We start from the raw sequence: 25,447 nt of genomic DNA, 5'->3' as shown, positions 1-25,447 counted from the left end.
TTGACTAACAGCCAAATCAGTTTCAGAATATTCCATCTGTCAGGCCTGATATGAGACTATTTTTGTTTTTATTCTGATCTTGAACCCCCCCCAAAAAGAACAAAGTAGCAGGAAGTGATACTTGGACTGACACCTGGTAACTAGAGAAAGCAGTGTGAGAACATTCCAACTTCATCTTATGACAGCCACAATGCTAAACACTTGAACAGGACAATGGTGAGTCCACACAAAGTGCACCAAACTGGAAAGCAGTGGCTCATGTTGCCCCGAGCCAACTCCTATGCTTCGTTCCTCCATGGTTCTCCTGTGCGGGCCATACGGGTATGGCTGGAAACTGGCCCGCCGAGGAGCTATTCTGAGACAGGCGCTTGACCCCACATCCCTTGAGAACGACGGCAAGGCAGTGTTTCAAAAAACAGGGGCGGCCATTCATCCAGCTAACCTAGTGTGTGTGCAGTCTGCAGGCCAAACGCTGCGGCTACACGCTGCCAAACACAGCTACCATATTTACAGACCTGCTATTTCCTGCCCGGGCCCTGAGAGACAAAAAACCCATTCTCCACGAAATTCTGGAATTAGACGTCAAAAATAAAAATGTAATTCAAAGGAGTGATATCCTTCCTGTGAGCACCTAGCCAGAGGAGGTTAGAGGCGTGCGACCGAGCAACCGTCCATAGGTGTGGGCCCCAGGAAATGCCTACCTGAAAATAGCTGCGTCTGTTGACTTTAACACGTCCAGCCCCTGCAACTCTACCCCCTCACAAGCAACCGCTGTGCCTCTCGAGCTACTGCAAGTGTGAATGGGCTTTCTGAAAAAGGAAAAGCACTCTGGCAGTAGCAACAGGTCCCGACACATCAACCAACCAAACAAATCAAGTCAAAATAAGAAAATGCCATCTAACACAGAAACACAAACAAGTGTGCATACGTGCATGTGCGCGCACACACAAACACACACACACACACACAAACACACATTGAAATTGGGGTTGGGGGCCAGAGGAGAGCACAGTGGCAGCTCGTTTGGACAGAAAACAAACTGCCGGCTGCACCTGTCACAGGAATTCTATAGCTCTATTGTGCACAGCCTCTCCTGTCATTCTTACAATACCAGGGAGAGGAGGTTACACATACACGCACACGCACGCACGCACGCACGCACAGCCATCTGTGACATACGGTAACTTGCAGCCTATACTGCATTTGTTTGTGTGTGTGCTTGTGTGTGTGTGTGTGTGTATGTGTGCATACTTCGTACTTGTGTGTGTGAGAGGCTTTGCATAAACACCTGAGACCCTGCATGAGCCTGCTTATACAGACTGTCCACCAGCAGAATAGGATCTACAATTCTTTGCCAAACAGACCATCAAGATAATACCACACAGGTTCCCCTGTTTGTTTGTAGGGTTCAATTACCTGTCCAGCTAGCCCACGCGAGGCAAGGAGAAGCTGGAGGAGGAGTCTGTAAATACAGCCGGTTTAATTTAGCTCGACACCCTCACCCTGGGCTGGGGTGGCTATCAGGATGGGTGAACCTCGGTTTGGGATTCTTTGTGTTCAGTGCAGCACCGGCTTGAGCAAATCAGGCAACACCTGTTGCACGTCAGCGGGTACAGAGATAGATGGCCAATTAGCTAAAGTATGTCCAACAATCAGCCTGCCTGAGATCCTGGGCTTAGGTGGTGACAACAGGAAGGCAAGGCCGATGTGAAAGGCTGTGCCTCCAGTGCCTAAACCAGTGTAATAAGATATAAGTAAAGCTGAGGTCATTGCTTTCAACTCTCTGGGAATACTAATGGCAGTTGCCGCATGCAACATGCAACTTTGTCTTTTTCATGTTTTCATGCAAGACACAATATCAATATGCATGCAAAAAATATGAGCCATATTTGCAATATGAATAGAAGAGCCATGTTTTTTTCTACAGCAGGATATGACTAAGCCAAATGCTAAAAATACATGGCCAAACTACAACAAGGACAAGACAACAACTGGACAACAGCGAGGCCTAATCCAATCTAACTCACGGCCCAGCTAGGAGCTGCTGGAAGTCACAATTGTTCCGTTTGAATGGGCAGCTGCTCACCTGCTTTCCCAAATAGATTGTAACCTTGGGAACGCTGCAGTGTTAGGGCTGGTAGGGAACACGCAAGCCCAGATAAACACCATCCCTGACCCTAGGGGCTGTTCTAAATACCCATGGAACGTTGGTGTCTCTGACAGAGGCATTTGGGCATTAGGGAAAGGTTAGTGGATGTAAGCAAGGTTAGCCTCATTGGGGAGGAGGGCACATGCTTTGTAAGTCAGAGGAACTGGCACAGAAGTGCTCGGACATTCACAAGGGATTCCCACCTTCCTTTGGGTCAGCGAGGGAAGGCAGAGTGGTGGTGTGTGGGGGTGGGCCAGGGTGGTGTGAGTGTGTGTGTATGTGTGTGTGTGTGTGTGTGTGTGTGTGTGTGTAAAATGGGGGGGGGGGATGTTTATTGGAGACACTTGCAGCTGCTGGTGCCTGTTGGACATGTCCCGCTTTCTCCAGCAGAAGTGCGAGCCAACACTGTATTCTGTTCTCCTTTTTTCAGGAGGGGAGAACATGCCAGGAATGATGGAGCTGGCCTTGTCTTCACAGATCAGGCACGGGGACGACGCTGGGAAGTGGCCGAGCGCCAGGAAAAAGGAAACGCACCAACATGAGGGACTACAGAGAGGAACCGAGAGAGAGACAGAGAGAGAGAGAGAGAGAGAGAGAGGAGAGGACAAAGAGAGAAACAATGCAAGACGAGAGAGTGCTGTTGTGTACAAGGCAGCCCTGAAAGAACGGAAATGCGTTCAAGAGAGACGAAAGCGAGCAAAGGGCATGAGGGGCGGAGGAGTTGAAAGAGAATAAGAGAGAGCAGGGAGAGGAAAGAGGCTGTACGAAAGAGCACCAGGGCACCAGGGAGAAGTGATTGACAGCAACACCAAGGCCCCCATCCGTGTTCGAAAAGGCTCAGAATCCTCCACCCTGCTTCAGCTCCCCAACAGACACAGACAGGTGACATCCCAGACTAGAGTGAAACAGAAACACTCCGACTACTGTATATGGCAGCAAAGCCCTGAAGAGCATCCAACAGTGAAGTGCTGCCAAGCAGTAGGCTGCAGCAGCCGCAGCAGCAGCAGCCTGTAGCCTGCTGTAATCCAGTTTTAACGAGAACCTGATCGTATAGATGGATGAAGGTGCATAATGTCCTCTCCTTACCCCAAAGTTTCCACAAAGATTAACAGATAAATATCCAGACGGAAACCTAATAACTTGATTGATGGTTTCCCAGAGGATGCTATCCTCCAATGCCAAAAAATGATTTGGTCCGGAACACAAATCCATAAAATACCCCTCGCTAAAAGTCCACCACAACTGTGTGAATAATGCATCACACAACAGAGATGACACTATATGATCCTTCAGTTCCTTCCTTGGGGAATCATCTTACATAACTTCATTGAGTTCTGCTCTGATGAAGACCGACCCCCCCGCCCCCGCCAACACACAAAAAAAGAAGAACTATGAGAACTTTGTGATCATATGCATTACAATGTGTGCTCATAGCCCCCTGTGCTAATGGGTGGTGGATCTGAACAATAGGGCCCATTGTCAGCTCTACCATCAGACTCCATTCATCCGGAACAAACCCCCTCAACACAGTTCTCACTCTCTCAGGGCCCGGCCAACCAATCACAGCACCCCACAGGACCTGCGACCAGATGAGGGGTGTCTGTGGTAGGACAGTGGCATGGCGTCCACTAGGGTTGGGGAGCGTGAGTGTGTTTCAGGAGTGGCTGTACAAGGGACAGAGAAAATGAGAGAGAGATGAGGGAGTGAGACATAAAGAGAAAACAGGACTCAGACTACCCCCCAACCCCCCATGCTGCGAACTCCCCCTCCCTCCCTCCACACACACACACCCTCGACCCCACCCCATTTCCCTCTGTGAGCCACCAACTCTCTCTATATAAAACCAGTTGACCTCATTGGGGATTGCTGTCTCAGCTACTGTATGGAGGCCATTGTCTCTGCTGCCCCAACGCGGGTGCTCTTCCTCTGTCCGTCCCGACAGCAGCGGCGGCTAATCGGCCTTTCTGGAAACTTCCACACACAGCCCCCACTGTGGTTGCAGAGTGCAAAGTGCATGCGTGTGTGTTTGTGTGTTTGTGTGCGTGCGCGTGCAGCTGAAAACTCAGGACAACAACTGTTCTAAAAAACAACAATAAATCGTCCTTTCTGTTGAGCAACAGCCACACCGCCGCCCCCGCTCGCGGCACAGAAAACACACCCCTCCCTACTGCCACCCCCAAAACTGGGACAAACGGCACATTGTCGGGTCAGGGTTAGTGGACATGAGGGAACATGTGTGCAAGACAGAAAGAATGACAGACAGTATGGAGAGATAGAGAGGGAGTTGGAGGGAAGATTGAGGGGACAGAAGGGCGGGAAGAGTGAACGCGGGATCCTCCTCACATTTCATCCATACAGAGCTCAAGAGCCTTCATCCGGTACACCAGCTGTCAGTGTTTGCAACAATGAGCCTCTTTCATGGATGAACGTCAATAATACAAACACAACCATCATAAAGTGATTACCGCTGACACTCCTGGCCTTGTGCAATTTGACTGACTGGATCAAACAAGTGCAGATTAACCAAACGTTTAGGCTAGATTTGCAAAACGTTATTCATCATCATCATGTGGGTCAAGGACATGGAAAGAATGTGATCCCTCACCATCTGTTCCTAGGCAAGTTGCAAAAAGGTTAAAGCAGTACCTAAGTACCAAGCTCTGGCCCTTGCCTGCTTCACAGCTTCTCCCAGCCCAGGCAGACAGGATTCTCACTTCATCTACCTGGCAGATATCCTGTGTGGCAGTAGTGGTGTGACTAAAATCACCCCGAGGCTACAGATCGCTGGTTTGCATTTCAGGGTAAAGACCTGGGAGGTCAGAGGTCATCCACACGACCCTCGGAGACCCAGGATGTCTGAGCGTTCGCCATGGTGATGGGTGCAAACTGCCTGCGGAGTGACGGATGTTGTTGGTGTTCACAAGAGGCTTAGGGGAGGTCTAAGCGCGAGACGGGATAGAGATAATGGCTTCCTTCAGGGGGGCCAAGGGTGTGGGGGCAGATTTAGGCATTAACCCCAATGTCCTGCACTGGAGGATGGGAAGGCCGGGTTGAGTTGGGGGAGGTGGAACGACAACAGGCCACTGTCAGACCTAAGCTCACTACGCGCTAAGCATGGATACGAATAATCTAGATCCTCCTTGCATTTCAAGTGGATACGATCCTTTAGCGTGTTACTGAAACACACAGACCTGAGTGGGGGGTTGTGATAAGAGTGGTAACTTTGTGGGGTTGTTGGGGAGGGTAGTGAAGGGAGGTGGCAGAAAGAGAAACGGGCGCCAGAGAGAGTCAGAGTGACTCAGAATCAGCGTGACTCAGTTGCATGCAAAACAAAATCATGCAACCTAATCATCAAAGCAGGTTGGACACAGACACACACACACCACCTGAAGGCGTAAGAGCTCAGCCTAACTCCACACATCTGGTACAACGCAGAGGAAATGGTAGAGACAAAGACAGAACAAATATGAGACACAGAAAGGAAGCGCCGAGCGGCAAGCGATAAATGTGTGAATCCGGAATCCAAGTCTTTAAGTCGTGTGAAAAGACCACTGGTACTGCTCTGCTCGCTCAGATGCACTATTCACTGGAGGCCACCCGCCCCCCCTCTTGCCCTCGACACAACAGAGAACTTTTTGCACCACAAACCCAACGAGACATGAAAGGACATCACTAAAGGCCCATCAAACACAGCCATCCTCAAAGCATTTGTCTGACTTCTAGCCTTTGTCACATTTGCCCTCAAAGGGCCCTCTCTCTCTCACTCAGTTGTTCACACACACACACACACACACACACACACACACACACACACACACACACACACACACTAGAACCAAGGTAGAAAAATCAACAGAGTAGCCCTTTTGTGAGCGAGCTATTGTACAACAAGCAACCATGTAAACAAGGGGGAAAACATCCTATGTCAAGTTCTGAGCAAAGGCTCCTGTCCCAACCATACTGCAATGTGCAATGTCTGATTAAAAAAAAGTGCAAGTGAGCTTATTAAGTCCCCTAACTTAGAGTGCCTCATGTGAACACACTTTACTAAAAGGAACTTGTTGTTCACAACTATTCTTAGCCAGCAGGGTACACTTTGGGTAAAAAGCACTAATTCACTTCCCACCCATCATTGTATCTGTGGTTTATTTAGCTCCTCTAATTTAATGAGCCTCTGAATGGAGCTCCTTCAAATTTCATCTCAGAGTCCACTACGTTGTCAAATCTTGTCACTTCATAGCACCAACTGGTCATAGATACCACAGCATTAGTACAGGTATTCAATCTGAGGTCAAACGAACCACACTGGAGAGAAGGATTTGTTAAAGTGACCACATCATGTTGTTCTTAATATGCAGACTAAGGATTGGACTGTTCTGTGCAGATACCAGATACCACTACAGCAAGATAGGACAAAACTTTGCTCTAAACCTTGATGACATTTGACTGTAGAATTTCCAGAGGAACCCAATAAGTTGACTTAATAGGGCTCTGGTCAAGGCTCTTCGTATAGTGGGCTCAACAAATGGAACATTTGTTTCTCACTCATGTTACAACTCTGTGAACCACAACAAAGACCTCGCGAATCAGTTCAAGGGAGCCTGAGAGGAAGCTAGTAATTAAACGCAACCCCACAACCTAACTAATATTTCCCAGGATGCAAATAATGGCCTCTGTTGTGTTGGAAGCTCAGAAGCTCTGGTGGTTCGTTCGAAATACGCAGTAGTCTATGGCCCAATGCAAAGGCGCTGGTGATACTGTAACGTTAAGCTAAGTTTATCATCCCTATACCGCACAGAATTCAACCAAACCTTAACTCCTGGACAACTGGCAATTTGATGTCGCAGGGGACTGTAAGTTAAAGTAAAGCATTCAAACAATCAAACCAACATCAGGTTATTAACTCTACCAAGACATACTAGTTAGATCTAGTAATAGTAGGCTAGGCCTACGTTACAGTTAACCCAAGCCAAGGTTCAACATTCGAACTGTTTACTAACTCCAAAGATTCTTTGCTAACAACTTTTTTGAAAAGGTTCCAAAAAATACACTGTATCAAGAAGGTTTCAAATAGAATATGCCAATTCCCAGCCAACATAATGTTAGACCTCAAAGTTGGTACCGTAAAACGTCTTAACGTAATTCAGTTGAGGTTAAGTTAACCATGTTTCTTTAACTGACATGCACTGGCATCCAACTTAACCTCTCATTTCAATGAATGAATGACGGAGGAGCGCGCTAAAATGAAGGAAAACTGGAAAGGTAGCTAACGTTAACGTTTACCTAGTCGTGGACAAATTCAAAACACTTTTTAAAAAATCGCATTCGCTGTACATTGTTTTATAGTGTTGTTTTCCCCAATTCCGAAATTAACGTTAGTGGGTAACGTTACATACGCTAACTCCTGACCAGGAATGCTATGGTTGCAGGGGCTCGCCGTTGATAACCATATGAATCAAAACCGCCAAACATGAGACCTGTAGAGTGGGCATGTAGCCTACGTAAAGTTCCCACATCATGTATCTGAAACATTTCAATTAAAAATAATTACCTTGTCCCGGCCATCTCCCTTACATCGTACGCAAAAAAACTCCAGTAGAAAATTTGAAGTAAGGAAAGTTTTTCTCCGTGTCGGACGTCCTGTGTGAGCACGCGAGTCGGCAGCGATGTGTGTTGGGGATCCAGTCTCCGCCTTAGCACGTGAGACTAGGGACTGTCGGGTGTCCATCGCCCGCATCCCCCGCCCCCTCTGAGTACTTAGGCTACCTTCTCACTGGAATCTGTCTGTATAACAAGCTAGTGTCCATGGTCGTACATTTTCATTCATTAACACTATCTATGCGACAACACAATTTTCCATTATATCTAACTCAATGATGAACGGCATCCCCCCGCATACTGTGCAGTGTATCAGAGCGTTTGATGCCTAGTGCGAATGTGCGTGCTTTACCGCAATATTGCAGCATTTTGAAAAACAGAGACACCTGCTGGTAGCCACACTCTTGTACCTTTACAACACTATACTGTGGATGCGTTAAATTTAGGTGCATCATGATGCAAATATATTACTATAGGACCTACTCCATCGGTGAACATTATGGTAATAATAAAGGAAAATAGCAATAAACACATGGGAGACTCAGATTAGAAAATAGGCATAATGGAATTACTTACTTTATTTACTATCAGCATTCCCTGTTACAACAAATGGAGCATCTAGTACTGTACACACATGGCAACATAGTTTTGTATGACTCACTCATCACACATTATGTCATGCTATTTTTTCATGTATTGTTCAAAGACAAATCTAGTATGTTATTCAAATGCTCTTGAAAAAAAAGACATTCAGACAGAGCATCAATTATTTTGGGTAATCTAAATGAACACACTCACTGATTCACGTTAGATATACATACATTATTGACCTTGAGAGGTCAAGACCTACATTTATATTGTGTAAAATATACCAAAACATTTACATGGATTGCACAATTCAACATCAATTCAAAGACATACTGTACATCATGTTGTTCATTTATTTGTTTTGAAAAGATCTTCCCAGAGAGCAGCTTACTTTAGAAGAGATCTGCCCCAGTGCTGGCCCTAATCTGACGTGGAATCAGATGCAGATCTGTCCCAAAGTCAGCGGCAGTCTAGGCCTTTACCACCCTATAGCACCACCCATGTTTGGTGACGTTGATGCTAACATCTAACATGTGAAATCATGTCAGCATTGACAGAAAGGTTAAATCGACGTGGCCACTGTACACAGGTCTTTCAAGGAAAGATGGCTGGATGTCTCAGATGAAAACACAAAACAGGCCCCACAGCATGGGCACAAGGTCAAGAATTGGCCATGCAACCTGTGAACGGATGCAGAGCTACCAGTGTGAGACCATCTTCCCCGGATGCTTCGGAACAGCGTCACGCTCCTCCATCCAGTCATCATCTGCAACGCAGTGAGACTGAATGTCCGACAAAAGTCCTTGCGCAAGCCCCTGCTCATGGGGAGATGTTGGATGGCTGCTTAGAGGCAGCTCTTCCTTCCGTGGGCCTCCAAACAGTCTTCTGAATAAGTTTCCAGATGTGTTGATGCACTCAAAGAGGGGAACACGTTGTATTCTTCACAGTGGTATGCTCAAAGATATTTTGATAGTGGGGAGATTCTAGCCAAACCACAGAGGACAAAAAGGTTGTAAATGATACACTGATGTCTGATCATTTATAGTGGAGAAGCTAAAAACACCAACACAGTGTTAAAGACCGAAATGAGACCTGTTTTTACATTCCTGTACAGAGGTGAATAAAGAGTCTCTCTCCATACCATTCACAGTAGTTCAGTTTTAAGTCCATGCTAGAGTATCTACAGTAAAAAATACATAAAATGACACATGGTCAACTTCAGAGTGGAATTTTGGCACCTCATCGGTGTCTTAATGTCAATGAAAATAGCCAGTGTTCTGAACCGTAACCACAAAAGTGCTCTTCAGATGGAAATGGCTTGCTGAGGAGGTGATAGAGTGGAGATAATAAAGAGACAGTCATTTAGGAAAGCAAAATAATTGTTGCTTCACAGAGAAAATAAAAGTATATCCTGAAATGCTTATGACTGATGACAGAATAATACAATTAAAAGAAGACTGTGTGTGTGTGTCTGTCTTTCTGTCTGTCTGTCTGTCTGTGTGGCGTGTGTGTGTGTGTGTGTGTGTGTGTGTGCGTGTGTGTGTGTGTATGTGTGTGTGTTTGTGTGCAAATGCGCTTGCATGTGTGTCTGCATGTGTTTTTGTCATTGTATGAAAAAAACATCAGAGAATAGAGAAGCTGATGCTGTCCATGTCGTGTGGGGCCCCAGTGCTGTCTAGTGGCAGTGCAGTTGGAAGAGCAATAGCTTCGCCCAAACTATGAGGCTCCTGGCAATCAGCTCCGATGCGGTATGGCGTAGTGGTGGCAGTGGCGGTGGTGGTGGTGGGGGCGTGGGAGGGGGGGTTATGTATGTGTTTGGGCGGGGTCCTCATCTGTTCACCCATCCGTCCTTATTCTTCACCACTGACTTGTTATGAGCGAAGAGACGGGGGTGTGGTTAACCCACCCATCCTTCCCAAATTTGACCCCTGGATTAAGGAGAAGAAAAGGGACAACAAGTAAATTGGGATTGTGCACACAGGATAGAGACATGTTTCATTCAGTCAGTGGCGACAGTGATAAGCCATGATGAGAAATGCCACCATCATCTCTAAGATTCAGTGTGCATACTTGTTTCAGAAATTATCCTTACAGGGAAGCTACAGTGGGCACGAAGCTGAAGTGTTCTGTTCATGGAACGCTTGCTGCAACAATTAGCTTCCACTATTATCAATGGAACTGGTTACACCAGACGTGATAGCGGCACGAAAAAAAAAAAGAACAGTCTTCTAAAACTATTTTTACATTCTGTGACCAGAGGGCTTCAGTTGTGGACCCAGTGTAGCCCGGGCCGCAGAGTTTTGGTGTGAACAAGCAGTACATCTTTTCTCACTCTCTTTCTGTTTATACAACAGAGGGTTTAATTTTTGCTCCACGGTTGGCGTATTTTGCTGGACTATGTGAAAGAAAGCCTACATTTGTTGACATGATAAACGATCACAAACAGTACATTTATGAACGACAGTGAAAGATGATTCTAATTAGATGTGGCAGATGATGGAAAGGAAACGAGAAGCTACAGAGAGAGACAAGAGGAGCGGAAGGAAGAAGTGACCATTGAATGAGGGAGAGGAGGAGAGGAACGACACACACAGTCCCCATTGTATTCTCTCACCACATTTTCTATTCTTGGAGCCCCGAAGCCTCGGAGTTTAATCTTTCCCAGAGAAGAGATCAGATACACACAGCCCCACCCTGCCAGGCCATGGGAAACTCAACAGCTTCCTTTCACACTTTTGCACAAAACTCCTAAATGTGGCTAATCATATGACTGCAACGCTACAGGCTGAAATAGGGCAAGACACCTCACAAACAAAATTATATTGTGTTTGTGTCTAACTTGGGCACTAACTTTTGTTGAAATAAGTTTTGCTAATCAAAATTAGAGGTATCTATAAACATATATTCTTCTAGTTTCCTGAATATGGATCATGTCTAGTCCTAGACTAAAAGCTTTTTTCAGTGGAGATTTATTTTAGTCTTGGACTAAGCTTAAGTCATGTATAGGAAACTGGCCCATTGTGGTAATCCTTCAAGAGAGGTTCTCAGTGAGCTGGATTCAGTGAGCCTTTCTACATGAGGTTCCTGCTTGAACGTGTCATGGAAGTGCCCTTCTCAAATCAGCCCCTTCCCAGGGAGAGAGGCAGGGGGTATGGAGGCTTTGGGAGCAGCATGCAGGGAAGCCATCTGACGGAGGGATGGGATGATGGACACACAGGGTAATTGGCGGGGATCTGGAGGGAATGCGAGGACAGCAGATGGACACGCCACAAACTCACATGGATTTGGACGTCTGTTTCTTCAATTTTGGCCTCTTTCGACGGTGAAGCGGCCTGAAGCATGCAAGGGGCACACCCACGACCACATGCACACACACAAACACACAGAGATATACAAATAGACAAACAAACAAACACATACAGATAAACATACACACACACACACACAAATACACACACAGCAGTAACAAGCAGTTAAGGCCAATCCCTCTTTAAAGCATTGGAAATAAGAGCTTCTCACAAAAGATAGCTTTATTTCATTTTCATTTGCAGAAACAATACTGCCCATGCAAATAAATGTATTACTAAATTAGGCAAGTACATTTTACAGAAAAGACAAAATTGTATTAACACCTACAGTTACAAAAATGATCAAATCAATCTTTCATAGACTTGAGCTGAGAAAGCTATTTGATCTGTAGTGTAAGATGAAAACAACGGTACTGTACCTGTACTCTTTGACATAGCTGCGTTCTTTCACACCTGTAAGAGAGGTAATATGAAAACCTTGTTTTAAAGTAAAATGCTTGTGTGTGTGTGCGTGTGTGTGTGTGTGTGTGTGTGTGTGTGTGTTTGAGGTTGGGTGGTCATGGGGTGCATGTCAGTAGTTGAATGTGACTGAAGTAGTGTGTCTGGGGTGAGCATACACGCAGAAGGGTGTGATATACTTGATTTGGCTTATGTGTGCATGCATACGAGAGACGGGGATGCAGTACCTGTCTCCTGGTTGCACTGTTTGTGGCCTCTGCAGCCGCGTAGCTTGGCGAGCTGGAGATGCATTTGGTTGAGTGCCTGCCTATCCAGCATGCTCACTGCATTAATCAACTGCACAGACAAGCACACAGATACACTCATTCAGGTTAGATACATGGCCATTGTCTATTTTTAGGAAACAAGTACATGTATATATATTATATATACATTTATATAATACATAATATATATTATTAACACATTTACCCAAGTTCTCCTTCATTGTTTTTCACTCTCCTTGGAGTGGCAGGACTGTTAATATATATTCCATATATAAACACATTCTACATATGGGTACCTGATATGGGTCTGTGTTAAGATCAAAGTACTCCAGGAATCCCGTGGCATATTCACAGAAAATGAAGTTGTGAGTGTCATTTATGGTCCTCAGACAGGAGTATGTGTTGTTGTTGGCACTGGTGCAGGCACAGAATGGACCCACTGCAGATTTAGGAGAGAGAGGAAGAATGTTCACACTTTAATACTATGTTAATGCCTCATGGGAAATTATCCATTCCTGTACTCATATTCACATACAATTTGAAAACTCTCCAAAGCCATCTAAAAGACATTCAATGCAGAGTTGGGTTTTAAACATTTCAAGTCATAAACATATTCATTGTCATGTCTTTTTCATGGTGTTATATAACTCAGTAAGGACTTAGCCTGAACTCTTGAGCATGAAAAAAAGTTATATCCACACAGTACTGCCAGAGAGGTCCCTGGGTAGCAGTAATACAGTAGTAATTGGATTAACAGAGGCTGACATGTAGATGCAGTATCTCACTTGTCCAGAAGGGGGCTGTCTGCCAGTGTTGGTTGTCGTGGGTAAAGCAGGTGAGGCCGGGCATACTGCAGGTGTCATGGTTACGCAGGCGCTTCAGCAGCTTCCGCAATTTCTTCCGGCGCTTTTGGTCCTTCAGGAACCACTGCTTCTTATCCTTAGAGGCCGCTCTGGAATGGGAGGAAGAAGAGGAAGAGGAGGAGGAAATGAAATCATCCAGGAACTTGGGTGGCTTTGAATGGGTTGCTTGCTAGTGTTATGATTTGGTATTTCTTCTGGAAATAATAATAATAATAGACACACACACAAATACACAGACACACACACTTACCTCAGAGACTGCAGACGTCCTGATTTTAGGCGGAACATTCCCTTGTATTGAGCCTGATACCTAACACACACACAAACAGACACACACACAGGCAATACAGTGACATAACTATAAACCAGACTACCATCACACTCCTCTCATCCTCCAGCACACTTACATGTCCTTGTCGCAGTTGCACTCCTTCGGCCGGGCTTTCTTCAGGTGGCCTTTCACCTCCCGCAGGTTCTTTATCTTAGTCTGCAGAGTCTCAATCTAAACATGTACACATAGTGTGCAGTCATTAGGAGGACAAATATTCACCCAGCTAACCTAGTTGACCTAGTTTTTGATGATCTTTTAGTGGTAACTGTAGTCATCCGTACCTCGTGTTCAATGTGGAGTTTATGGTCTTTCCAGGCCTGCAGTGATTTGTACAAGCCGCCATCACAACTCACTGTGTCATTCATTAATATGGAGCACCTGGATAAAAAAAAAATACAACCCCTACTTAAGCATGCATCTTTGTATTGTAGATCATTATGACTACTGGCTGTTAGCTGTGATGACCCTAAAAACCAACAAATGTAGTCCAAGTAGCCATATGATGAATATTCACATTCACATTTTGGTGGACTGAGACAGGAAAATCAAAACACAACCCCATATTCAACCTAATTATTTTGTGTTAAGACTTTGTTCCAAGCTCCATATTTCAGTCATATTTTGATGCCTCAAATGGGCATTCCAGAATACACATTATTGTCCCATTTTTAGCAAGTGCTAGTAAATCATTAGCCTTTCATTAGCATTTCTGTACAACGCCTGGTGGGAAAGCGCTCCAATTAGCTCTACATATTTGTACATCCAACATTTGTACAACTGTAGCCTGCTGCTGCTGCTACAGTACCTGTAGGTGACTTTGAGGGCTGCGGGTGGGGAGAGGCTGTTCCCAGTCGAGGGTGAGGCAGTGCTGTCACCCATCCCACTGAAGCCCTCTTCCTCCTCCTGCTGGGCTAACACGGCCCTCCTGCTGGTGTTCTTCAGGCCCACGGGCCGGTAGCCCTCCTCCAGGTCCAGAGTGTACTGGTTGGTGTCCCACTGGAGCGGAACCGAGCGGGCCCAGCGGTTCCGAGCCAGACTCTTCCGGGCCTTGATCTCTGTCTCAGAGAAAAAACTAAGGTGAAGTCAAAGCAGTAGGCTTTGTGGTATGTTAGCATGAACTGCACCCATTTCTAAACAGGAAACACAATGTTCAATTTGAGCAATTCTAAAATTGTTTGATCTGATCCTTAAAAAAGTAACTTCTCCATATATGCCTACACTATTTTTTTTCCTCAGAAGGAATGAGGTTAAGTTTGCTGTGTCATTTCTCCCAGTCCACTTACTCGGCTTAGTCTCCCACCGGTCTAAGCAATTTTAATCAGTGGATATTTTATGGATTTGGCATTTGTACATGTAGTCAAGAGCATCACAACAAAACAAAAACAAAGCAAAGCAAATATTTCAAAGAAAAGACTTTGAACATACAAAGCATGCATTAAGCATAATAGGCTACACCACTAGATGCCAGTAAATCACCTTTCGTCAGTGTGATTACAGACACATCTCTTGATTTCCATGCAAACCTGACTTCAGCTTTGAATTCACAGAGTTTAGTACATTCCAAGCATATTGCTTAAGACATTATTGCTGCTATTGACAGCCAGTTTTGTGTTTTGTTCCTCCTTCTCAGAAAATGACTTAGAACTTATAACAAAATGTAGTGTCTACTCATTCCCACTTGGTGACAGCACTTTACTATTATTTTGACAGCAGGTGCGTGCGTGCTCTTTACTTAGCTCTTTGGTAAACAAGAAATTCTTATTTGCTTCGAAGTTAGCATCCTAGAGAGGAACACTCTGCTGCTAAGATAAACTAATCAACATTGCTCTCATGGCACTTTAAACTCAGGACCAGCACTCACTTCGTTTGGTGAGCAGCTTCTTCTTCTTGACTGTTGGTGAGGGGTCACAGTCGCAGCCATCAGAAGGGATGGAGGGACTGTAGATATTAGCCGTGCGGCTTGCCAGCAGACCCTGAGCACGGGGCGAGTACATACCAACAATCCCCTTACACTTAAACAGTCTCATCATGCCTGCGCTGTCCTCTAAACACTGCCACTTCTGTGGGGGTGAACAGAAAGACGGAGAAAGGGTGAGAGAGAGAATGAAAATAAAAGAGAAGAATGTAGAGGAGAAACCATCGTTGCATATGAGAGTCATCTTGCTGCAGCCTGTAATAAGGTATACTGAACATCCAACAGAGTTGGCATTTTTACATTCTGGGTAGGCCTACCATAAGCATGTAGCAGCCATGTAGGCAATTCATGTCCATGTTGACTATAGCTTATACTTGTGTACAGGATGGTATACAGTATTGTACAACTCTCTGTGTGTGTTTGTGTGTGTGTGCGCGCGCGTGTGTGCCCGTGTACCCCTTATGTGTGTATACTTTGCAGTTGTACCCACCTGCCCTGGTTGTTCACATGCCGTTTGGTACTCCGCTCGCTGGCACAGGTCTCTCACGCGCTGGTACTTGGGCAGGAAGTTCTCTTCCTGGGCCACCTCCTTCCCATCACCCAGCTTGTGCAGTGGCTTCCTGTCAGCCATCAGAGGTAAGCCGAGGATAAACATGCCGTTAATTATAAAAGGCAAGGAGAATACATGCTGCTTGAACAGATGTGAAAGCCGTGAAACGCTGCTGCCACCTTCCAAAACCCTACTCTCACACACAATCAATCATGACAAAATTACTGGACAGAATTAACCCACTGCCAATTTATTACAAGACTAGACAATGATTATATCCATTTCAGCATTTTGGCAATTGCACTGAAAAGGCATGATGCGGCTACACCTAAGGCAGATGCAATATGATTACCCTCTCTCCAGCAAGAAGGAGTCTCTCCATATTTTTCTGTTCTTGTTGAACTGGAACCTGGACAGATAAGGGATGATTCAGTGTGTTTCCAAAATGATGCAGTTCGTAGTATTTATGTTGTGCCAGAAAAGAACGTGTGTGTATTTTGTGTGTGTATGTGGCTGTGTAAAGTTATTTTTTGCACGTACGTGTCATTATGTGTTTGTATGCATGCCTCTTACCTGTTAACAGGTCTCTCCGTATCAAGAAGCTTGAGGATAGACTTGCCGTCCATGTCAGCTGGAATATCTACCCCAGCCATGTCCAGCAGAGTTGGCGCCAAGTCAATGTTCAGAACAATGTGTGGGTTTCTGTGGACGCAAGAGGTCAAAAACACCCCAATAGGTAATGATATAGAGACAGACACATAACAGATGACAGACGACACTTCCAGTGTGTATTTTATAATGCACTCATCGTTATATGGTATTACAGGCGACAATGACAAGGGACCGTCCTTAGCTTGGTTGAGTAACTTACATGGCACCTGCCTCCACGTGAGGACCTCTGATGTAGAAGGGCACACGGATGTCAAACTCATAGGGCATGGACTTCCCCTTGACCAGCCCAAACTGGCCAATGTGATAGCCATGGTCCGACATGTAGATCAGGTAGGTGTTGTCCAGCTCTCCGGTCTCTACCAGCATGTTGTACACCTTGGAAACACAAGCAGGGTTTTTGTCTCTCTTCACTGCACATTACACCGTTTATGAATGTACTGTAGGCTCAATTACTTTGCTTTCCTCTGCTTTTGTAAAAGATAAGCATTGGCGTGTGTGTGCGCGCGTGTGTGTGTGTGTGTGTGTGTGTGTGTGTGTTGTTTGTGTTGTTTGTGTTGGAGCATGCATCCTCACTTTTTCCACACAGTCATCCACAGACAGCAGGGTTTGCAGACGCCTCCTCTGCAGCATGTTGGTGAACTGCATGTGCACCGGCTTCATGGGGCCGGTGTAGCGCAGGATCCAGTGCTTATCTGGGTTAGGCGCATAGTTATAGCTGGGGGTTCTGAGGAGGAAGGGGCACACTTTTACAACAACAACAAAAATTGAAGAGAGCAGATCCCAAAGATACAGTACTGACAAAATGTCTCACCCCAAAAGGTCAATGCTTGTCTTTTGGGCAGAACCATATGTTGGCTGAAGTGGCTCAGCATATTGGTTTTCAACAGAGTGAAAAATGTTTGCAAGAACACAGAATCTGTCCGTGTAATAATATCCACATTGTAGATGCTGACTGGCTCCCACATCGAGAATAAGGATGCAAAGAAGGCTAACCCCTGTGCCGACCTCCATATTTTAGAATATTTTAGTATTTAAAAAGTATGTCTCTGAATTATTTCTGACCAAAATGCTGCTAGAGAATGTGCTCTTCCATTACATTACCATGCACATTATCCAGCCTTAGGAAAGGTGCAACCTCCATCACCCTGTGAAAATTAGCATGATGTTCTCACCATTAATTAATTATACACGCCCCAACACAAAGAGCGGTGTTAAGGTTTCAGCTCTTGAAGATGGTGTTCACTGCATAATTACCCACAAATTTAAAAAAGTAAGCTATTTTTGGTGAATACAGATTGCTTTGCATTGTACTTTATTGTTTTGCATTGGCCCCTGATAAATATAATGAAATGAAATGAGGAACAATCCACTGTAAGAAGAGATTACTGTTGTCTGTAATTACATATCATTTTACATTATAATTGGCCACCCTCTTTTCCAATTACTGGTTCAGCTAGATTGTTTCATGTAATACATTTAGATTCAAAGGCCTATTCATATTATTCATTCATATCTTGCCGTACCAGCAGCCTTGATTGATTCCCGGCGTGCACTATGGGACAGTTTAATCAATAATTAAAAATTGCCCAATAAGAACTTAGTCATTTCATATCACCATCGCTTAATATCGCCCGACATCTCGAAGGACAAACCATATTAAACATTTGAAAGTCATCGATTGCGTGTGCAGGAAAGCTTGAATCAATAATGATGGAAGCTGCTGCATTAGCAAGCTTGGGCTTCTGGGTTTCTGGCAGATGTTAACGAGGACCTTGCAGTAATTAGCCCATGGCTGTGCCTGTAGGGACGGCTAAGATGCTAACGCCACAATCTGCACAGGCAGCTGGTGGATAAGCTAAGCTGACTGCGCCTCATTGTAAGATTGGCAAATTTGCGCCACAATGCTAAATCATTAAAGTTAATAAGGCAAAAGGAAACAAAATGCAATTATGGGAGACAATGCACTGGCAACATGTGTTGCTAATAAGCTTTTGTGATTGTGATTGTGCTGGATTGTTTTGTGGGGGAGATAGGCAGAGAGAGATGAAGGGAGTAAGAGTTAATTGTGAAAGCCCTGTTGAATCTCTCTGGGGGCCAAAGTGCATATTTGCCATAATATACTGGCAAGCAAACTAGTTCAATCCTTGTTCCCAACTGCTATGAGACATAAAAGACTGAAGCTTTTATTGAGTGTCTCAGAGCGAGTCTCACTGTTATGCCATTGTATTGATGACAAACACGACTGGTGCCAGCTGTGTGTGTGTTTGTGTGTGTCTCACATGTGCTGGGAGGCATTGGGGAATGCGCTGCTGTACTGCGGGGCCGCGTCCTCTGGACCATGTGGAGCTACGTGGCTTAGCACCATCATGACGGGCCGGTTGGGGTAAATCCTCTTAGACGTGCGGAAGTAGTTGACGCTCTCATTGGTGATGATGTCTGTGAGATAATCCTACAGCAAACATCATAAACTAAGTGTTACATCTCAGTTGATTGTACCTGTACAGAAATTGACATAGCTGTGTTGTGCTGTCCGGACATAGATAGATAGAAAACCCTGGCCTGGTCTTAATAAGATGGTTAAGAAAATAGTCTATGCAACAACCACTTGCCAAACACCTTATTAAGTCCTTCCACATACCAAAAAGAAGTTATGCTTAAAAGTAAAATGTGTTCCCCTGTGTATGCCAGTGGCTCTCTTTTTAACTGATTTCTGTTGCACCTCTTTTGTAACTGGGTCTTCAGCATTTTCCTCAGCTCATGCTGTTTTTGTCTTTGCACAGATGAGTAAACAGTGCCTTTCCAAAAAGTGCAAGAAAGCATGATGAGTCAAGCAAAGACAGGGAAATGGAGAATTTGTCGATATAGCTGGTGTTAAAATAGCTCTGTGTTTTGAAAGCTGTGTTCTAACTCCCTCTCAGTGGACAGGAGTCTGACAGGCGGAACAGGATGAAATGCAGGTTTAGGTTGGTAGGGATACCTCAGCCCGAACTCTCCTTTAAAAAACTGCATCAGAGGAGAGTCAACGAGTATTTGTGATATGAAATGCATTGCAAAAATGTTACGGCCAAAATATTGATGTTTAAAGGAGGTAGAGGAACCACTATCGCACCCAGCAAACAATTTTAGAGAAAGATATAAATATTTAAACTTGTGGACTGTTAGCCTGACGAGCCAGACCCACATTAAAATGTAGGGTCTGGGCACTCACCGTTCACAGTGCTCAATCCGAGGGGCGGGATAATCTGTTGTCTTTCAAATTCCCTCTGCACGCAATAGGAGTCCCATGGGTTTTCCCACCAGCGGAGCTAGTTGGCTAGTTCAAACTTTTGCCAACTTAAAACAAGCTTAACTCGTGTCACACTGTTGGCCAACAGCAACATCCATCTTCTTTGTTTTCAAGTAGCAGGGAATTCAAGCCAAACCGTTGCAACTCTGCCATCAATCATTATGTTAAGCCCGCCTAACGACTCAATACACGATTTGATTGGCCTGATAGAAGTTTAATTTTTCGAGCTCACAAGCCAACAGAGAGTTGCTAGACTAGCCCTGGAAGCAAATGTCATTTGCTGCCGCTATGGTGCGTCTAGATTTCTAGGCTAGTGGACTGTAGTCATATGTCTGAAAAGTTAATGTCTTAAATGAAATAACTTAGAAAGAACCAGTAAAGAGAAGGGGTCTTAGTATTGTACCTTGGGGTACTCTGTGCCGTGCTTTTCACGAATGCCATTTCTGCAGAGAGTGTAGTTGTAGAAACGGGAATTCTTCACCAGTGCCAACCACTCTCTCCATCCGGGGGGCACATAGGAGCCATTATACTCATTCAGATATTTCCCAAAGAAGGCTGATGGATCAAAAGTGTAAAAGTAAGATTCTGGTGTATTGTCATTTTTTTTAAGTAATACGTCTTGACTAGGCGATGGCAGTTTGATGGTAGAGCTTACCTACTCACTTTAATATTGAATTTCATAATTATGCTACTGCTCCGTGGTTCACTCAAATAACTTTTCTAACAACTACATTGAAATGTAATCACTTAAATGAATGGCATTCCCGGTCATTCGTGTATCTCAGTCAAGTGTACCTGTCCTGTAGCCGGAGTTGTTCAGGTGCACAGCAAAGGTGTGTGGTTCATGGTGAGCCTGCCAGGAGGGGGAGGAACAGTTCTCGTTGTTGGTGTAGGTGTGGTGGTTGTGCACGTACTTCCCCGTAAGGATGGACGACCGCGATGGGCAGCACATGGGTGTGGTGGAAAACGCGTTGGAGAAGTGGGTCCCGCCCTGCACCATGATCTTACGAGTCTTATTCATGGCCTGCATGGAGCCTGGGACAGAGAGAGAGAGAGAGAGAGAGAGAGAGAGAGAGAGAGAGAGAAAGAGCGGAAAGAATACTTAGGGCCAGATGTACTAACGATTTTGCGCCCACTTCAGGCATATTTGTTTCGCAACGTGCGTGTAAAATCATTGCGAGGTATGTACAAACAGGCTGCAATGATGTAAAAGCGCAAACTGCCTGATGCAGGAGCTGAAAGTGGCAGATTGCGTTTTTCATGTCATACATATGCATTCATGGGAGGATCCAGGGGAAAGTGGGAGTTTAGCGTAAAAAGATGGGAGTGTAAGAGTAAAAAGCGCCTAATTATGTATTCCGTGTTATGTAGAAAGACTGCTCCTGAAAGCGCACGTCTATTCTGCGCCTAAATACTTCCGCCTTGTAAAAGCAGGTGTTAATCCAAATTGCAGTTCAATGCGTCAATAAGAGAACCTTTCAAAGACAACAGAATCGCTATTTAGAGCACCAGTTTTGTAAGTCTTTGTACTATCAAAAGCAACATTAACTTTCGTTGGCCTTTCGAATGTCTTACTTTCACTTTTACTTTCACACGTCATTCACTTAAACTTTCCTACTTGCTAGATTTGACCAATCTTTCATAGCCTACGTGCACAAGTAGTTTGAGTAGAACTACTGATCTTCATTATCTCCCTGCTTGTTGACATCTTATCATGTATGGTATTATTTCATGATCGGTAAACGTTTGATTCTTTTTAATGTTTTCATCAGTTAACTTCATTCAACTGCGCTTGTATGGAGGCGCTGGCATTCAGTTGTGGACGTTCGTAAATTGCGTTTATGGGCGGAGAAAGGCAGAGAAAGGCACAGTTTACACTAAGGATTGAACGATTGATAAATACGACGGAAACTTGGGTCTGACAGCTTTCGCAATCTGCGGTTTGTCCATGACGCTGATAACGCTACGTTCGCAAATGTACATACATCATCTGGCCCTTAGTGTTCAGCAATGAGAAATTTGACTAGTTATTCCATTCACAGTTGTCCTTTTCCAGCTTTAGGTTAGGTATGCATTTTGTATTCTGTGTGTTCTGAATTTTTGACGCATTTTGCATTCTACACTGGAAAAGAGAAAGAGGGAGGATTGGAAGAAAAGGCTTGGAAAGAGGAAGGAGGAGAGAGAGAGAGAGAGAGAGAGAGAGAGGAAGCGAGACCTCTCTCTCCAGTGTGGTCCCATTCAGCCCTTGTCCACTGGCCTATTCAGCTACTGATTGTTCGCTGTAACAAATGCTTGACCATAAATTCACGAGGGTGAAGAAGAGGCACTCCTCTCCGCTGGTCAGACCAGCATAAAGACCATATGTGGGGCTTTTGTGGGGCCACTTCAGGGCAATAAGGTCTCAAGGGCTTGAAATCAAATGGTCCGTCAAATAATGGGGCGGGCAATGGTCCTTAATGTAGAGTGCACATTTACACATGCAGACACATACTATGATGTGAGCTTTGAAATGTGTGATTCAAAGTTTTATTTATTGTTGAGCTTTCATTGACCTTTTTTCTGAAGAATTAACTAAAGTTTGAATTGAAACATGACACTGACATTCCCCTTTTTCTAGTTCAAGCAGTGAATCCCAAGTGGCTGTTTCCCGTTTTGAAATGTTTAAAAACAGAAAAGACACAAAAAATTGTTCAGTACGCAGTCAGTGTTGTTCAACGTAAGAGAGCTCAAATGTAGCCAAATGGGATTGTTTTAAAGTCATCTTTTTATCTAAAGGTGAATGCACACCTAGCTGTAGGTAAAGGAAAAGCATGCAGTGCAGACTGTGGAATCTTGTTGGGTCACTTTGTGTTGCCTGTGTGAGCAGGAAAAAAGTTTACTATGCATACAGCAACAACTGCCCACCGTCAACCAGCACATCTTCTATATTCCGCTACTAGTGCAATAGGCCTATCAGGGTGCAGATAAACAAAATGTAAAAAAGCAGTGCTGACTTACAATTTCCACACTGCCCTTACTCTTTGACAGTGCATAATATATCTACTTCTAATCAACAATATTACAAATGACATTGGCATTGTCAGTCCTGGGTGTTTTGGTTGAGGAGGGGTTGAGGAGAAAAAAGATGAAACTGTGTTATAAAATCCAGGCATCCAGAGGGAAATCGCTAAATACCAGGATTGTATCTCCTTGTGATGGGAATATCTTATAATTACACTGTGCTTCTTAGCAATAATAAGCTGGCTAAACAGATAATTAGTGCAACCATTTTCCCGATGGCCGGCTCAATATGTTCAAAGTCTTGATGCGGCCCTAAACTAGTCGACGGAGGTCCATCAGTGTTTTTTATTTTTTTTTTAAGTATATTTTGTGGACTTTTTTGCCTTTATTTGGACAGGACAGTGAAAAGTGACAGGAAGTAAGTGGGAGAGAGAGATGGGGTGGGAATCGGGAAATGACCGCAGGTCGGATTCGAACCTTCGTCCCCGTGGGCACTCGGACCCGTACATGGTACGGGGGCTGTAGCCTGCTGCGCACACTGCCGTGATTGGAGCTATGGATGCCCATCGACCAACCAGACGTTATTAGACACTGTTGGCTTACCCAGCTCAATGTCCTGATCATCAGTGAGAATGAGGATGATGTTGGGTCGGACATTTCGCCGATCCCGCTGTGGTCGTGACTTCCACCTCTGCGCGCTGAGGTATGACGACCCCTCGGCAATAAAAAGGAGGCCAATGAGGAGGAAGAGGGGGCTGGTGGACAGGCGACACCCTGCCATGGCTCAGGCCTGCGGTGCGGTGTGGTCTCTCCTCCAATCAGCTTTGGTCTGGTCTGCTGACTGACTTGATGTCACTGCACCTGGGTCAACACACAACAGTACACACATGATCAGAGGCTACACTTAACTGCTTGCTCAAGTATCTGAGGCAAAGATGCAACCCCTGGACAGTCCATCTTCAGCAATCCCAACCCAATATGCTGGGACATCACAGGAGCGCAACTGTATGGTTTATCATAATGGAGACCCATATCAACATCCTCTGTTATAGTACTTAAATACAAGTACACATCATAATCAACAGTTTGTTGGATCTAGTCCGTTCTACTATATATTTTAGTTACCAGAACATTCAGAGAATTAGAATCATCCAAGAGATGCTTTGTCATTATTGACAATAAATTGAAATTGAACAGATGCCACAAATCCACAAATGATCCAGCAGACTGAGCATTAGAACCAAGAGATTTGACAGAACACAGACCTACAGTGGCTTACACTGCAGTCTCTGGGGGAAAGGAGAATGCAGAGTGATGTCAGCATCTGTTTTATGAGTCATATTTTATGATACTGTTTTGTACACCTGCTGTCACACACACACACACACACACACACACACACACATATATATATATATATATATATATATATATATATATATATATATATATATATATATATATATATATATGGATTCCCACAACCCCCCCCCCCCCCCCACCACACACACACATATGGATTCCCACAAAGGCTCACAACACTCTCATCCCCCAATACACACACACACACACAAATGGATTCGCACAAAGACTCACACACTGTGACCCCCCTTTGCACACACACACACACACACACACACACACACACACACACACACACACACACACACACACACAGATATTCCACAAAGGCTCACACACTCTCATCCTCTCTCTCCCCTTCTCTCTCTCACACACACATACAAATGATTACGCCCCATACACACAACCAGAGGTTCTGTCAGACTGCTCTTTGGGTCTCATCACTGACACACACACACACACACACACACTGAGAGACAGCAGCAGACTAAATGAGATCCCTGAGCATTAATGGTCTCGCTTAGGCTGCGCTCGTTAATGAATCATTAATGATGCGTGAGTGCGTTGTCATTCCCCTCGTGCCCGGGCGGCTGCAGATGGACACATGGCAGCCAGTCTGGTGGCTAATGGGGCTGGGAGCCGGGCCAAGGCAGCCCCCTCCGAGCCAGGGCAAGAGGGGTCGAGGGGAGGGGGCAAGGCAAGGCGGCCAGGGGCCAGAGGAGGGGAGGGATGGATGGGGGTATCAGCCACAGATGCTGATGGATGGAGGGCAAAAGCGGAGGATGAGAAGAGGATGAGAGGGCAGAGGAGGAGAGAAGAGAGAGGTGAGAAAAAACAGAGAAGAGATGGAGTGGTGGGGTGGGGAAGAGAAGAAGGAAGGGTAGAGGAAGAGAGAGAGAGAGAGGGATGACACCGGGGGGAAATGGAATTAATGAAGATGAAGAGGAGAGGGAGAAATGAAGGATGAGAGAAGAGGATTGGGGGGGAGTGGTGAGAGCTCACAGCATCCACTGACAAAGAGGAAGTGGAATGAGAATGTGTGGACAAGAGCTGCATGTGCAGTTTATAGGAGAACCTCTCAATCAGCCACTAATTGAAGG

The 25,447-nt window shown here is 45.0% G+C and overlaps 2 protein-coding genes across 6 annotated transcripts in view; both read right to left on the bottom strand.

Moving 5' to 3' along the window:
• The window catches only part of arhgap46a (Rho GTPase activating protein 46a), a 42,378-nt gene extending 34,319 nt beyond the window's left edge, over nucleotides 1-8,059 (bottom strand). The window contains exon 1 of one of the 2 annotated variants that reach the window (XM_042088636.1): nucleotides 7,701-8,059. In XM_042088636.1, coding sequence (XP_041944570.1) covers nucleotides 7,701-7,714 — 14 coding nt within the window. In that variant the 5' untranslated portion in view covers nucleotides 7,715-8,059. The remainder of the gene's footprint in view (nucleotides 1-7,700) is intronic. The other variant, XM_042088635.1, reaches the window with a different exon arrangement.
• Nucleotides 8,060-8,314: 255 nt separating this feature from the next.
• Nucleotides 8,315-25,447, bottom strand: part of sulf2a (sulfatase 2a) — a 41,242-nt gene continuing 24,109 nt past the window's right edge. For 3 of the 4 annotated variants that reach the window (XM_042088653.1, XM_042088655.1, XM_042088654.1), the window contains exons 2-21: nucleotides 23,589-23,846; nucleotides 20,781-21,020; nucleotides 20,389-20,540; nucleotides 18,979-19,148; nucleotides 17,273-17,423; nucleotides 16,899-17,074; nucleotides 16,601-16,729; nucleotides 16,380-16,436; nucleotides 15,968-16,097; nucleotides 15,424-15,622; nucleotides 14,368-14,617; nucleotides 13,844-13,940; nucleotides 13,639-13,733; nucleotides 13,482-13,541; nucleotides 13,154-13,320; nucleotides 12,665-12,807; nucleotides 12,330-12,438; nucleotides 12,063-12,096; nucleotides 11,614-11,667; nucleotides 8,315-10,263 (exon numbers count right to left, since the gene is read on the bottom strand). In XM_042088653.1, coding sequence (XP_041944587.1) covers nucleotides 10,233-10,263; nucleotides 11,614-11,667; nucleotides 12,063-12,096; nucleotides 12,330-12,438; nucleotides 12,665-12,807; nucleotides 13,154-13,320; nucleotides 13,482-13,541; nucleotides 13,639-13,733; nucleotides 13,844-13,940; nucleotides 14,368-14,617; nucleotides 15,424-15,622; nucleotides 15,968-16,097; nucleotides 16,380-16,436; nucleotides 16,601-16,729; nucleotides 16,899-17,074; nucleotides 17,273-17,423; nucleotides 18,979-19,148; nucleotides 20,389-20,540; nucleotides 20,781-21,020; nucleotides 23,589-23,766 — 2,622 coding nt within the window. In that variant the 5' untranslated portion in view covers nucleotides 23,767-23,846 and the 3' untranslated portion in view covers nucleotides 8,315-10,232. Of the gene's footprint in view, nucleotides 10,264-11,313; nucleotides 11,668-12,062; nucleotides 12,097-12,329; nucleotides 12,439-12,664; nucleotides 12,808-13,153; nucleotides 13,321-13,481; nucleotides 13,542-13,638; nucleotides 13,734-13,843; nucleotides 13,941-14,367; nucleotides 14,618-15,423; nucleotides 15,623-15,967; nucleotides 16,098-16,379; nucleotides 16,437-16,600; nucleotides 16,730-16,898; nucleotides 17,075-17,272; nucleotides 17,424-18,978; nucleotides 19,149-20,388; nucleotides 20,541-20,780; nucleotides 21,021-23,588; nucleotides 23,847-25,447 lie in introns of those variants that run through there. The other variant, XM_042088656.1, reaches the window with a different exon arrangement.

Source organism: Alosa sapidissima, chromosome 4 (assembly GCF_018492685.1).
Source record: "Alosa sapidissima isolate fAloSap1 chromosome 4, fAloSap1.pri, whole genome shotgun sequence".
Lineage (NCBI taxonomy): Eukaryota > Metazoa > Chordata > Actinopteri > Clupeiformes > Clupeidae > Alosa > Alosa sapidissima.
Note: the sequence above shows the minus strand (reverse complement) of the source record. Positions and strands in the feature narration are given on the sequence as shown.